We start from the raw sequence: 15,387 nt of genomic DNA, 5'->3' as shown, positions 1-15,387 counted from the left end.
AAAATTAAATTAAAATGTTAGTTCCTCATTCATATAGCCATATTTGGTACTCAAGGCTACCTGGGTATTATACTGGACAACTCAGTTCCAGCATCCCAGAAAACTTTATTGGACAATGTTGCTATAGGTTAATAAGTTTCCATTATTTAAAATTTTTAGTCCTCACAAACACAGGGGTGGAATTTGCCTCAATATTAGAGATAAGAAAATTGAAGTTCTAGAAGAATAACATGCCTAAAGTAATCCTTAAAAGCTTGATATTGCTCTTTATTGTCAATTTACACAAAGTTGCTTGTATGCTGGCCACAGAACTTACTCAATCCCAATGCTGTATACTTCTCAATTTCCCTTTTGTCCTTTTCTTTTTACAAAACATCCTTCATTTCACCCTCTTACTTCAATATACACACTTTGTCTACAGCACTATGTGAAATGTGTGAACAGAAAGTTTCAGAACCCTGTTATTCCTGCATTTCTTTATCTGCTCCACCCTCTGCTTTTCTAGGCCAGCAGCACCCCCCCAGCATTTTACCCTCCCAAGAAGAGCAGGATCCCACCAGCCTGTTGAGCCGTCCCGTGGCTAGTCAGATTCACCGGGAGCTTTGGGACCTCTAGATGTTCACACTTCTACTTGGTCCTATTACCGGGCCCTGGAGTCTGGAAATCAAATTTCCCTCCAGTGAGCTTGAGATGCAACCAGGTTGTATATGATTATATACATATATATATGTATATATATATGGGGAAACCTAGCTATCTCAGTCTAAAGAGGGAGAAGTCATTTTCCCTTGGTTTCTTCCAAGCTAGTTAGCAGGACAGAAAAGGAAACCAAACAAAAAGCACAGCAATAGACAAATTTTCTACACAGACTCTTTACACTTCATTCTTCCAAGATACACACAGAGCTCAACAGGATGAAGTTTATTTATTATATACACAGGTCATGTCTGACAACTGAGAAAATGCTATTTACACAAAACACCATAGATTAAAAATACATAGTATTTGTATTTTAATACAATAACAGGGTTCCAGGATACAAACAAGAAAGTCTGATAACAAGTTTTCATTATAAAGTTATTTGTTCTGCTACAAAGAACTACAGCGGAGGTAAACTTTGGCAGTTACTGAATTTCATATACTCGGTTTTACATCTGTAGAGGAAGAGACAACTTCTTCAGCACATGTACCACCAATTTCTGAGTCTTCTACTTCACTCAGAATCCTCAGCAGTTGCCTGTTCAGGATCAAATTCCTGACTATACGGTGATTCAAGGTTGTCCAGAGGTTCATGACTCAGCCTCTTTTAAAGAATAAACCAATAATTTAAGAACTTTGCAATCCAAGTCCATTATTACTATGCTGATATAAGGAACCCTCACTGTTGTAATAAGTTTCTTTTCATAATGTCTCTACTAAATTCACTTACAAGCAGGGATGTGTTATATCGAAGTGCTAACCATAGTAGATCCTATTTCTGCAAAGTCAGTGTTTACAAATTTGCTTATTTTTAAGTACTGAGATGCTTTCAGAATACAATTCAAACCAGTACTTCTCAAACTACAGTAAGGAACCAGGTTTCCTATCTGCTTTGGACCAATACTCCCTCGGCAGTTAAGAGAGCTACTACAGCGCTTCCAAATGAAAACCTTATTCTAAAATGTAAGGCAGAAATTCAGTACAAGAAAAGTTTTGATTTGAAAAACTTCCTTCCTAACCACAAGATGATTTTTTGCAGACATGAATAAATTTAAGACCTAGTTTTTAAGACTGGTAAAGTTAACAGTCATCAGGGTAATACTTATAAACACATTAGTTACCTCTAAATTTTAAAAAAAAGTCAGATAAGATGAACAAAGCTATTCAGTACACCAATTATTAATACCAGTTTTGTAAGTGCCCATCACGTCTCGTTGGCATTACAGCTAAAATTAAAACTGTGTATGTCTGCGTGTATATATGTGTGTGTAACTGATTCACTCTGCTGTGTGCCTGAAACTAACACAACACTATAAACCAACCATACTCCAATAAAAATGAAAAAAAAAAAAGCCTGTCTGAAAATTTGACACCTGTGAAATATAATAAATTCCCTATATTTTTCAGATATAATTCCTTTTTATATTTCTACAAGAAAACAGGTGTTCTTTTGTTTCATAATAATAAACAACAGCATCTAACAGTTATTGGTTCTCACTGTATACAGGCAGTTCTCTCAATTTTCTCCCCATCATAACTCATTATCCTCACAGGAAGCCTAGAAAGTAGGCACTATTACTCCCATTTTATAGATGAGGAAAATGCAGCCCTGACAGGATGAGCAACCTGCTTAACTCTACCTTAATGGCGCGAGGCAGGGGCTAGGACTCAAACCGGGAGATCTGATCCTAGAACACTTTCTGCTCACGCTACCTGGACTTGATAGGAAAACAGACGGCTCTGAGTCAGGAGAAGGGTAAGACGCCTACCTGTATCATCTCTGCCATATACTGAACATGTTCTGCTACTTCTGCCAGTTCCTTATTCTCCTCCTTCAGGCGGGCAATTTCACTGTCCTTTTGTTCAATCTCCTTATGAAGCTATGTGACATAAATCAAAACAGTTCAGTATCTCACAGATTCGCAACGCTGTAAGCCAAGCTATATGGCTCCAAGCATACAAATGACAGACCCGTTTAGGGCAGAGTTCCCAACAAAGGTGCTGTCCTTGGCTCTCAACACAACAGGCTTCTTGTTGTGTAACAGTTCTGCCTAATTAGACTTTATTAGGCCAACATTACATCTGGTTTATATTGCTCTAGTAAAATACCTTAGACAGCAGAAGAAAAATGATCCCGGAATGTTTAAAAATGTCACAAATTATATCCAGTACATACTTTCTCATTTTCCTTAAGTGCCTCATAGAGAGCCTTCCTCCGTTTTTCCGCCACTTCTTTCCAATATTGAGGGGATGGATTTTCTAAAATAAATGAATGTTTTACAGTGTAACTTTGAAAATCACTACTGTTTATATATACTGCTGTAAAAACCCAGTAACGTTTGTCTATTAAAAAACAATTTAGTCTTACCCAGTACTTAGTAATACCATTTTTAAAAAACATTAAAGTTATAAAGCCAAATCAGTATTTTCTCTAATTTTTGCCAACGTTTTGAAGACTTTCAATCTTTCAAAACAATTCCAACACAAGTACAGTACACATGTAACTTGTACCTAGACTGTTAAAGGTTGTTGCTGCATTTGCTATGTGTCGTCATTTAACAGTGACATTTGTGAGAAGTCCAGATCAGTTATTTTTCCAGTGCCCTTAAATTTGGATTTGTCCATTTTCATTATTAGGTTCAAGCTATAGATGTTGGCAAGGACACTTGTAAACACCGTGTTTCCTTCCCAGTGTACCACTGAAGAAGAGCACACTCATCTGTCACAGTCCCGGATGGTATACTCAGTCGTTTAAGATGACTTCTCCCTTGTAAAGACACTCTTCCTTTAGTAACAAGTAAATGATCTATGGAGTAAAATTTTTAGTCTGTGGTGTTTATATCCAGTTCCCTAACAACCTTTCATCCAGTTTTAGCTCCACTAATATTTCTTAAATCTACTGTTTCTATGGTGGATGAAAAAGTAGTGATTTTCCATTTATGTAGTTCCTTCTATATTCAGTAATTGGTGTTATTCGGTCAAAGAACATCCCCTACCCCAATTCAGAAGAAAATTACCAGAAGGGACTCATGTACTCTTTTCTAATTCAGTGTATTATAATCCATTTTTGTCATCATTCATCTTGATGCTCAAACTTTCCTTAATTTAGCCAAGGGGATCCTTTAAAGCAGTCTCCTTATCCGTTTAACCTCTGCATCAGTTGTTGGTTTTCTAACACAAGAGATTTCTTGTGTTTTCTAACACAAGAGATTACAAGCTCACTCTATAGTGAGCTTGCCCCAGTCCTGGAAGCAGCCATTTCTCCAGGGAGCTTTAGTGGAAAGTACTGTTTACAAACCAAGAACTGGATGTGATTGTGCTTCTTGTTATTTGGGTGCCATTGTTTCTGGGCTCTTTCACTGGCAGAGGTAGATTCTTTAAAAAAAAAAAAATCAGTTCATACCAACACTCCCAATTCCAGTTCCACAACAGAGTTCTTCCTTTCCTTCCCCATTACATATTGTATCTCCCTTCACCATACCATGAACCCAACCACGTCAATATATTACCCATTTGCTCAATCCTAAAATATACTCAAATTTCCCCCATAACTGCTACTATAGCAATACCACTAACAACAAAAATTAAATTCAAGATGTCTTTGTAGTTCTTTTAGCCCTCACAATATATCCCACTGAGGGTGTATAGTCAAGAGTTCTGTGCTCAAGTTATATGGATTAATTTTTTTCTATGTGATTATGATAGCAATATGATATATAGCTGAGTTGTTTATTTCCATATTTAACTTTAGTTATTACTTCCTATCAATCTTCATTAATTTTAGCCAAATCAGATGAGTGTCACAAATCCTGTTGCTTATTTTACATTATTATTAGAACTTCTTATTTGTATGCAATCAACCTTTCTTAATTTTGCCTAAAAAACCCACCATCTACTTATTTTTTCCCCCACTGTCATGCAGGCAACTCAAAATGAGCCCAAATATCACTTTATTCTTGGGTAAAACCATTAACTTCTCCAGGTCTCAAATTTTTTCCTCAGTAATAATATCCAATGACTCATTATTAGAATAGAAGTAATCACCTTCCATAATACTTATACATCACTAGCTTCCTTTTCTGAATTCCACTGCCATTCCATTAAAACCAGGAATTCTCACAGGCACATGCTTCTCACTCATCTTCACTCCTCTTATTGTTCCTATTGTTCCCTTATAGCATTCTCCTGGTATCTTTTCTTCAAGCTCCTCTCCACAAGTTCATTCTCTAGACACTTTTCTTCTGAAGAGACTATTTCTAAGTCTTACATGTCCAATATCAAAGCTGCCATATTATTCACTATCCTTTCCTTTAATATTTCACGCATATATGGATCTTACCAAACCATAGGACCTGTCCAAATTTACATTTTATATATTTCCAACCATAAGAAACTTTAAATTATCAAAAACATTAAAGCAAAATATTTTAATAGATTAAAAAGCTGTAGGCAGAATTCATAACAACAAATAATATTTACCCTTATTATAATTTAAGTTTTTAAGATAAAAGCTGCATATATACATATTCTTTTGTACCTGTAATCATAAGATCAAATGCTTCTTGGCTGACTCCTCCAAGAGTTTTACTTTTACTACATTCTTGGTCAGTAACAGCTCCAGAGCTGGAAGTCTTAGATATTAACTGGGCATTCCAATGTTTCTGTTTGGACAAGCCTTTAACCAACTATAAAGAAAATATGTACATCAGTCATTTTGTTTAATGAACAAGAAAGCTGAATAGCTTTGTCTCTTTTGAATTAAAACTAAAGCATTCATATCTCTTTTTGATATCTTTGGCTCTTTTAAAAAATTATAAATTCAAAACTCTACAAAAATGTATAATCATATTTTAGGAATTTTATTTACAGCAATTGTTTTAGATTAGACTTGGGTCTAAGGCTTAGCTGAATTCATTTTCATTACTTAAATAATTCAGTAACATGGGAAGGCACGATTTTCAACCCATAAAAGTCTAGAAACCCTCATCCATGATTTCATTATTTATATACACGGGTAAATGATTGAATCCAACATTTTATTCTTAAAAAAAAAAAAGAAAGAAATCAAACATTATGCCTATAGGTTAACTCATCATTTATTATCCCAGTTCTACTACAGATATTCATACCAACTTTCAACTTCCTTAACTGAAATTAAAACAAAAACCACTTCTGTGGGGAATATACAATGGTTATCCCTATATTATTTCCCAATTTCAATGATTTAGGTATTTCTGACCAAGTAAGTCTTTGAAATGTTTTTAATGTAAGTGCAGTATCATCTGTACCCCATTCTAGCTCAACAATACACACCTCATTTTCTCTTCCAACTAGAGATCCAGCCGTAGAAGGCTGAATCATCTTCAGAGTTCTTCTTGGAACAGGACTACTCTGAAAGTCAACATAACAAATTATCTGGTTACTAAGTTACTATATGGACTGTTACTATCTTAATCCTACTATAATTTACAAAAAACAAAACAACCCAAAGGACACTAATGTTTGATATGGTATATAATTTTATAAAATTACACATGGTGTGATCAACTAGCAAACTTATTATTTCCCTAAAATTCTAATAAAGTTTGAAGAAATGCTAAAAATAAATCATATTACTCAAACTTGACACAAACAAGTCATTCTTCTCCCATTTCAATATATGTTCTTGCTACAGTCATTTGTTTAGTTCAAACAAAAATACAACATTTTTAAGTTCTAATTCTTCATATATGATGAAATTCCAGAATACCAGAAATATCTGTATTCCGTCTTATAAAAAAAGATCTTCCACACAGCAACTAGAAATGTACCAAATATCATTACAATTACGGCAGAAACCCACAAAAGGGGTAAATTGGAAGAAAGGGTTAATTATTTACATTGCAAAATATTTCTCTCCCCTAATCAAAAGGATTCCTCTCAGGCTTTCTTTAAATTGTGAATATCCCCTAACGTATTTATAATGAATTCACCAGAAGAATGTAACGTTAATAACATTACACATGTAAGAAGACCTGCTTCTCCCCCTCAACCTTTACCTGAGTGCAGAAGCAGTTTGCTTCAAGACCATTCATTAGCAGACAGCAAAAATGTCAGTGTTTGAGGCATACTAGAATTCCAAAATGCCCAAGCTACTGTTTCGGGAAAAAAATTGCCTTCCTTGTAATATGTAAATACCTTCCTGTATATTTCCTGATCTAAAAGATCTCTCTACTATATTTGCAAAAAATCATTAGTTATACTGCCACCATGGGATAGCAAACAATAGCGAATACTCAAACAAAGTTAGTAAGAACATGACACCAAAGCAGCGTGAGAAAGCTACTGATTCCACACTGCACTTCACAGGACCAGAGCTCACCTTTCCCACGGTCAAGTTTCTACTGCTGATTATTATCTCACTATTGAACTGAAGAACAAACGCTGGCTACTGTGAGAACAAATATTACACCAACATTTCAGATACAATTTAGATTAGTCAACAGTCTCCAGACAAACAGAAGAAAATGCAACTTTGAAACCTTTTAATAATAGGAGATGTTAATTTATTTAAACGCTTGCTACTAAGATAAATGACTGAAATACTAAATGACCATTTCCAAGATTTAACTTTCACAACTGCAAGCTTTATAGCATCCAGCCACCCAAATGTAATATTGCTATTATCATTTTATTCATACAGATCTTGCATTAGAATAAGCTCTTTACAGCCAGAAAGGTTCTCATATATTAATGAGTCTTAATTTTTTAGAAACCAATTTTATATTTTGCAAACCCCCTCAGAAAACAGTAACAACAAAACAAGCACACACATGGCATTTTGTGTATGACTGGCAAGGAGTCCACGAACTCCTAAAATACACTCTTACGGACTAGCTTCAGTCCAACTCGCTCATTTTACAGATGAGTGTCACCCTGCTTATTTAACTTATATGCAGAGTACATCATGAGAAATGCTGGGCTGGAAGAAGCACAAGCTGGAATCAAGATTGCCGGGAGAAATATCAATAGCCTCAGATATGCAGATGACACCACCGTCATGGCAGAAAGTGAAGAGGAACTCACAAGCCTCTTGATGAAAGTGAAAGAGAGTGAAAAAGTTGGCTTAAAGCTCAACATTCAGAAAACTAAGATCATGGCATCTGGTCCCATCACTTCATGGGAAATAGATGGGGAAACAGTGTCAGACTTTATTTTTCTGGGCTCCAAAATCACTGCAGATGGTGACTGCACACATGAAATTAAAAGACGCTTACTCCTTGGAAGGAAAGTTATGACCAACCTAGATAGCATACTGAAAAGCAGAGACATTACTTTGCCAACAAAGGTCCGTCTAGTCAAGGCTATGGTTCTTCCAGTAGTCACGTATGGGTGTGAGAGTTGGACTGTGAAGAAAGCTGAGCACTGAAGAATTGATGCTTTTGAACTGTGGTGTTGGAGAAGACTCTTGAGAGTCCCTTGGACTGCAAGGAGATCCAACCAGTCCATTCTGAAGATCAGCCCTGGGATTTCTTTGGAAGGAATGATGCTAAAGCTGAAACTCCAGTACTTTGGCCACCTCATGTGAAGAGTTGACTCATTGGAAAAGACTCTGATGCTGGGAGGGATTGGGGGCAGGAGGAGAAGGGGACGACAGAGGATGAGATGGCTGGATGGCATCACTGACTCAATGGACGTGAGTTTGAATGAACTCCAGGAGTTAGTGATGGACAGGGAGGCCTGGCGTGCTGCGATTCACGGGGTCACAAAGAGTCAGACACAACTGAGCGACTGAACTGAACTGAAACTGAGGCGGAGATGCTAAATAACTCACCCAACATCACAGTTTTGGAGGCAGAACCAAGCAGAACCCAGGTCCTTTTATATCCCAGATAGTTGTACTATAGCTACTAAATATTCGACTTCTCTTTTAATGTTAGACTCTGCTGGAATTATATAAATTATTTGTCTGGGATTTGATTCAAAATAATTCAGTGGAAGAAAGAGGGAGTGAATAGAGATGGAGATGAAATAAGACTTGCCATATACTGATAGTCCATGGGGTCTTAAAGAGTCGGACATGACTGAGCAACTGAACTGAACTGATATACTGATAACTGCTGAAAATGGGGGAAGTAAACTGAGATTAAATTGCTATTTTTTAATATTTTCCTAATAAAAAGCTTAAAAAAAACACACACATACAAAGCACAATTGGAAGATGTTATTACCCGTTATGGAAGATGATGGAATCAAATTCACATATTATCAGTACAAACTATTATTCAAGAAAAATAATTTAAGGAAGATACTAAGGCAAGTTAATAATGCAAAATGTCTCTGTGATCAAAGATCTAATCTGAATATATACACAAAGGATTTTAATAAAATCATCTCATGAAAAGTAAGAGTAAAAACAAAGGAATAAAAAGTCTTGTATATAGAAAACACTAAGGAATTTACTAATACAACTAATAAACAAGTTCAGCAAGGTTGAAAGAAACAAGATCAAGATACAAAAGTCAACTGCATTTCTATATAGCAGCAATGACCACACCAAAAATTTAATTAAGGAAATGATTCCAGCTACAATAGTATTAAAAAGAACAAAATACTTAGAGCTAACCAAATGGAAAAACATTCTATGTACATGGACCACAAAACTTAATATTCAACCATAATTCATTTTTAAACAGTCCTCTTGCCCTCAGACTCAAAATTTAGTTAAGTCAAGGTTCATAGAAATTATAGCCAAGTTAAATTTGACAAAATTATGTCAAAAAACATCTACCTACCTGCTTTCTACAACAGGAGAAAGTGATTGCATCACATACCTTTACATTCTCTTGGAGTCCTTCTTGTTTCTGCTTCATGCTGTGACTCATTACACACCTGACGAAGAACAGAAGACTAGCAATTCAAAAACAGAATAATCTGCATCAGAAAGTGAAATTCAGTTTTTTGTTCAAAGTACAATCATAAAAATTAAAATTAAAAAATCATAACGATAAAAAAGATGGAATCTCTTCTCACTGTACCCAAACTCAGCCCTGTCAGTGACAAGTGACTAAAGCTAACGACTGTTAATATCTCTACTTTATACATACACACACACACACACAATAATTCTGACTGGTAAAATTTTGTTATATATGAGAAAATATGTATCCTAAGCAAATTTACAAAACATGATGGTGTTCTGGATTAAATGCAGGGCTCCCAAAGATCTGAAAAATGGTCAGTGGGAAAAGTTAAACACAGACATTCGGGTATGATCAGGTCAAGAACAGCATCCTAACTTTGCTGTTTCAAAGGCAGATTTAAGCTATAATAAACTTGGCTCTGGTAACCAGCAATAACTTAATGCTGACTTAGTATCTAACCAAATAAGATTATGCATTTCCATGTGTAGGGAATGTTTAGCCACCATTAACTGAGGTACTGATGGATGCAAAGAAAAGGGAGGAGACAAAGGGCTCTGCAATCTTATTAACCAGAACACTGGGCTCCACTCACTCCAAACCCAAATGTGAACTCCTCAGCCATGGCTCTTCTCTCATCTGTCTCTCACACAGATCTCACGGATTTCCGTAGCCATGCCTTCCTTTACTCAGTGCAGTGACTGCTAAACTTGACTGTGACCCATCCCATGTGAATGCATTTTACACTGTGCACCAGCACACACAAATGCAATCAAAAAAGCCCAGCAAAGAAAGTCTAATGCTGTGACGCATCCTATTTTCTAGTCAGTTTAATGTTTAGCAAATGCTGGTCGGGCTGATCCAGGGCAGTGGTGTTGTCGCAGCCTGGGATTCCAAAATCACTTAGTGGGTGTTTAAAACATCAAAGTGTATGGCATAGGAGGAATAAATACTGCTTCCTGAAGGTTCTAATTTAGCTGAGGAATGCGTCCTAAATTGCGATGTAAAAAATGTGATTTAGTACACGTCATGATTTAAAGAGTTGAAAGCCACGGGTCAAACCTAACTCTTCACTTGCTCATTAACACTCCCGCAGACATCCTTATTTTTATTATCTAGTTTTATTTTAGATTGAAAACCCTGGCATAGGACTGAGTCCAAGGAAATACTGATAAACTGATGAAACCAAGTGTCACCACGTTCATTTTTTCTTTAAATGAGCAGACGCAGGATTCAGGGATCTTCTCCCATGACCCCAGTTAGCGGACCATCACGGAGGCTCAGTAGTAAAGAAACAGTCTGTCAATGCAGGAGACGCGGGTTCAATCCCTGGGTTGGGGAAGATCCCCTTGGAGAAGGAAATGGCAACGCACTCCAGTATTCTTGCCTGGGAGATCCCATGGACAGAGGAGCCTGGCAGGCTACAGTCACGCAGTCGGACGTGACTTAGCGACTAGACAACAACAATGGATTTCCACCAGTTCAAGAGGACGGATGATGTTCCTCTTGACCAGGTACACCCACACTGATGCCCTCACACCAACCAGCTGCACAGAAACCGCCCGCGACCCCGCCAGTTTGTCCTCGGGACACTGACCCAGAAGCCAAAGAGGAGGCAGAAGGTTCAGCGCGCCGGGGCCCTCCAACCCATGGGCGTGCCTGGGGATGGCGCCCGCCAGCCAATAGCGAGCGCGGACGGGAAAGCGCGCCAAAACCGACCTAACTAATGGGACGGGGTCCAGTCTCACCTCCTCCCCCGTCCCGCGACCGTTTAATTGCCTCTTCACCCCGACCCCGACAGTGGCCAGGCAGTCATCAGAGGAGTACGTGAGTTCTGGCCGGCGGCAGCCCAAAAGAGGCCTCATCTAGCAACCCCTGCGGACCCCCTCCAGCCACCCTCTCACACTTACCGGATGGAAGCGTGCAGTCCTCGTATCGAACTCAGGAAGTTGTGACCGCTGCTCCTCGCGCGGGGTTCACAGCCAACCCACGTTTGGGTCAGCAGCTGCTAGAGTGTGGGCGCGCGCTGCTGTGAAAACACTGAAACTCTTCCCGCCGGCCCTGGACGATCACGTAACCACCTGACGCTAGACGTAGGGCGGAGCTATCGGAATCCGACGAATCGCCTCTCGCCCCCGCCCGTTTCGGCTCCGCCCCCTCTTGCGCCTGCGTGGTGGGCAGGGTGTGTATTTGGGCCCCGATGGGTTCTAGGTCCCAGTTCTGTCCTGCTGTCCTAACTTCCGTTCAAAGTGAATGTTTTTTTGTTTTTGTTTTTTTTTGCCCCCACTGGATGTAAACACCGAGAGAACAAAGTATTGTATGTATAGTACATCTTATTTTTCTGAAAATCCTTGTTCCAGGGCCCCCTTATTGTATTAAGAGCTTTTATATTTTGGCTTATTTACGTTGACTAAATTGTGGTTCGCTTGTGGCTCAGTTGGTAAAGAATCCGCCCTCAATGCGGGAGAACTGAGTTCGATCCCTGGGTTGGGAAGATCCCCTGTAGAATGGAAAGGCTACCCACTCCAGTATTCTGGCCTAGAGAATCTCATGGACTATATAGTCCGTGGGGTCACAAAGAGTCGGACAAGAGTGAGCCACTTTCACTTCACTTCGGTAGTTCTAGAAGGCCTAATCCTGCCTCAAGCCCATTGATTGAGCGCCTGGAGCTACCAGTACTGTTCTAGGCGCTGGAATACAGCTGCCATTGCAGTTCGAAGGAGCAGGAAAACTTTGTTTTTGTTGTTTAGTTGCTCAGTTGTCTGAATCTTTACAACCCCATGGACTGTAGGCCCCCATGCTCCTCTGTCCTTGAGTTTTTGCAGGCAAGAATACTAGAGTGGGTTGCCATTTCCTCCTCCAGGGGATCTTCCCGACCCAGGAATCGAACTCCAGTCTCCTGCGTTGTAGGCGGTTTCTTTACCCCTGAGCCAGCGCGAAGCTGGAATATTAATTACTTCTAGCTTTTTATATTATTATTATTGGTTTTAGTCATTTTACAAATTTCTCAACTTTGTGAGCATAGTACACTTCGGATAACCAGAGTCATGTTAAATCTTTTGTTTATACCTACCATAGCTATCAATGTTAATACAAGTCTGTTTCCCCGTTTGTTAACTTTTCATGGAATTATTCTCAGAAGGAAGGAAATAGCTGGTAACTACGCACAGCACCACCTTTCTGAAAGTAGTGCTTTCTCAACTGCAGACACCCTGCAGACACTGCGCCCATCTCCTGCCACCTGTCGCATTGTATTTCTTTTTGACAGAGCTCAAAATGTGCAAAGCGTCATCATATGATTCTAGTTGTCTTTGGGGTGAAATGTAACATAAAATCTAAATTCTAAAGAAACAATCCATTCATTGGAAAACTATCAATAGATGACTGAGTTTCCACAGTAAGAATTCTGATGACCACTGTGTAATTTGACTTTGAAACACCAGTTAGTCAAAACAGTAAATCTGACTTCTAATTTCTTCATTCAGCCACGATTAAAATGGCATCACTGATGAAAAGAACCCAAATAATAAGTATACATTTTAAAATATGTAAAAAATTATATTCAGGTAGTCTGTAACATGTATAAAGCAAAATACATAATGTTACTTCTTTCCAGAACTAAAAAGCTGGGAAAGAAAAATGTCTTCCATATGAAAATGATGAGAGGTAGAATTTAGAGGTTACCATAGTTGAAAATCTACAGAAGCATTAAAAGAATTGATTTCCCAAGCATCTTATGAAGCCCACCTCCCCAAATGTTATCTGTAGTTGCTAAGAGGATTGGTTAGTTTGGGGATGGTGTGAAGAAACTTTTACTTTATACATTTTAATGTTGCTTGACTTTTTGTGAATTCAAAGGAGATGATGCATCCTTTAGCAAAAATTGTGAAGCCCCCAGAGTCTGAAAAAACTGTATCACCAGCTTAGGTTAGATCCCTCCTGCTTTGCCTACTAAATGATCAACTAATTAATGTGACAGATTAATTCAGATCTCTACCAGTGCTATTCAGTTGGGTGGCCACTAGCCACGTGATGGCTGTTGAACACCTGAAATGTACAATAATGTAAAACACATACCAGATTTCAAAGATTTAATGTGAAAAGAATGTAAAATACTTCCATAATTTTTTGTATTGGAATAATATTGAATAATAATATTGAAATAATACTTTGGATATATGGGGTTGAGTACAAATATTGTTAAAAAATAATTTCACTTTTTGTTTTTTTAATATGGCTACCAGAAAAATTGTAATTACATAAGTGGTTCACATTTTGTTTCCATGGGATCTGACTGCTCTACACTATCATAATGTACATGATCCTACTAAATCCTCTTAGTTGCCTGGTAAGGCAGTTTTTTCTACTTCCTTTTTTACAAAACTGAGAAGCTAAATCACAAGTCCAAGATCTCACACAACTAGGCTGTGGTAGGTTGAGACCTCAGATCTTCAGACTCTTAAGTCCACACCTGGAAAGAAAGAGGTTCTAAAAATACTCCTTTCTCAAGAGACAGAGGATCCTCGAGAGTACTGGGGAATGTCTCCAAAACTTATGGTTTCACATTGTTTTTGAAAAACCATTTATAAGAAAATAATTTTGAAGGTATTTGGAAAAAACTTATAAGTAGTTAATCATTTAATTAGAATTTTTCTCTCGGCATCCAAATATACTATCTTATCTGTAGTAAGAAACCATGGGATTGATTGACTCAGATATAATTCTTTACAGTTGTACCACTGTACAACTTTTGAAAAATTGTGGGTATTTTTATATAATCTTTCTATTAGCCACTTGTAGCTTAGCACAGATCCCACTGCCAGGCGTTGTAGTTCTGTATCGTCTTATCTGGCCCAATAACATTCATAATCAGGTTGTGAAAGAGAAAAGAGGAAAGAAACACTATTGTATGATAATAAATAAAGCAAAATCATTTACTGTGATATAAAGAATGATGCTAAATTAAAATGTTAGTGTAAGGCAGGAACTCCCCGGTGATTCAGTGGAAAGGACTCCACACTTCGACTGTCAAGGGCCTGGGTTTGATCCCTGGTCAGGGAACAAAGATCCCACAAGGCGTACAGTATAACTAAAAAGAATTTTTAATAAATTAAAAAATAAATAAAAAGGAATTTTAAAATGTTAATGAAATGCAGTAGAACCAATTAAGATGATGTGTACCTTTTAAAAATGTGTTATTATTTATTAAGGCTAAACTAAATTACCAAAGTTTTTAGCTAGAATGCAGAAATTGCCTATTACATGATAATCTCTATCTTTCTGAAAACTGTATAGAGGAACGAATAATAATTCTTTACACCCTGACTCGAAAAGCTCATTTGAGCTTTTAGTAATATCATTTGTAGAGCATCCATTATACCCAGCTCCCCAGCTCTAAATTGTATTCAAATAGTTTAACTTAGGTTTTAAGTTACCTGTGATATACACAGGTTAAAAAAAAAAACATGAGAGTAGGAAAAAGGTTCAAATTCAATGTAACAGAATTAAGATCTTTATTTTTAAGATAACATTTTAATAATAGATAATATGAGATGCATAGTAATTGATTAATCAACCTTAAAAGATAGTAAACAGGTGATTATAAAGCACCAAGGAAATGAAAAAACTCACAACGAAGGCAATCCATGATGAACGTAAACCTTTTTCCTAAGCCATTATAATTTCTCTTTTCATTGTATATTTCATTCTCACTTTAAAAGGTTGTTTTCATTTTCAAGTATCAGAACAGTGAATACTGATCCTGAGAAATTCCCTAGTTATGGAAGAC

General features: G+C 37.5%; 1 protein-coding gene across 4 annotated transcripts; it reads right to left on the bottom strand.

Annotated features, from left to right (window-relative positions):
* Positions 1 to 988: 988 nt before the first annotated feature.
* On the bottom strand, positions 989 to 11,668 carry GMNN (geminin DNA replication inhibitor). 4 transcript variants are annotated; one of them, XM_070360891.1, is made up of 7 exons: positions 11,510 to 11,668; positions 9,474 to 9,588; positions 6,013 to 6,090; positions 5,237 to 5,384; positions 2,876 to 2,958; positions 2,469 to 2,579; positions 989 to 1,303 (listed from the first exon to the last, which is right to left on the bottom strand). In XM_070360891.1, exons 2-7 carry the CDS (start codon positions 9,561 to 9,563, stop codon positions 1,214 to 1,216), a joined length of 600 nt encoding a protein of 199 aa, XP_070216992.1. In that variant the 5' UTR covers positions 9,564 to 9,588; positions 11,510 to 11,668; the 3' UTR covers positions 989 to 1,213. The 4 variants fall into 4 exon arrangements, with proteins under 4 accessions (XP_070216992.1, XP_070216994.1, XP_070216993.1 ...); XM_070360893.1 differs by having other exon boundaries at positions 9,513 to 9,588; XM_070360892.1 differs by having other exon boundaries at positions 9,474 to 9,570.
* Between the last annotated feature and the right edge of the window lie 3,719 nt (positions 11,669 to 15,387).

The sequence above is a fragment of the Bos mutus genome, chromosome 23 (genome assembly GCF_027580195.1).
Source record: "Bos mutus isolate GX-2022 chromosome 23, NWIPB_WYAK_1.1, whole genome shotgun sequence".
NCBI lineage: Eukaryota > Metazoa > Chordata > Mammalia > Artiodactyla > Bovidae > Bos > Bos mutus.
Note: the sequence above shows the minus strand (reverse complement) of the source record. Positions and strands in the feature narration are given on the sequence as shown.

Bases quoted from the DNA above. Each gene is read 5' to 3' on its own strand.
- GMNN (XM_070360891.1), bottom strand. From the start codon at position 9,563: ATGAGTCACAGCATGAAGCAGAAACAAGAAGGACTCCAAGAGAATGTA. The intron at 6,091-9,473 runs GTAGGTAGATGT...GTTGACTTTCAG, and splicing joins TCTCCTGTTGTAGAAAGCAG to AGTAGTCCTGTTCCAAGAAG. The intron at 2,580-2,875 runs GTATGTACTGGA...TATGTCACATAG, and splicing joins CACTTAAGGAAAATGAGAAA to CTTCATAAGGAGATTGAACA.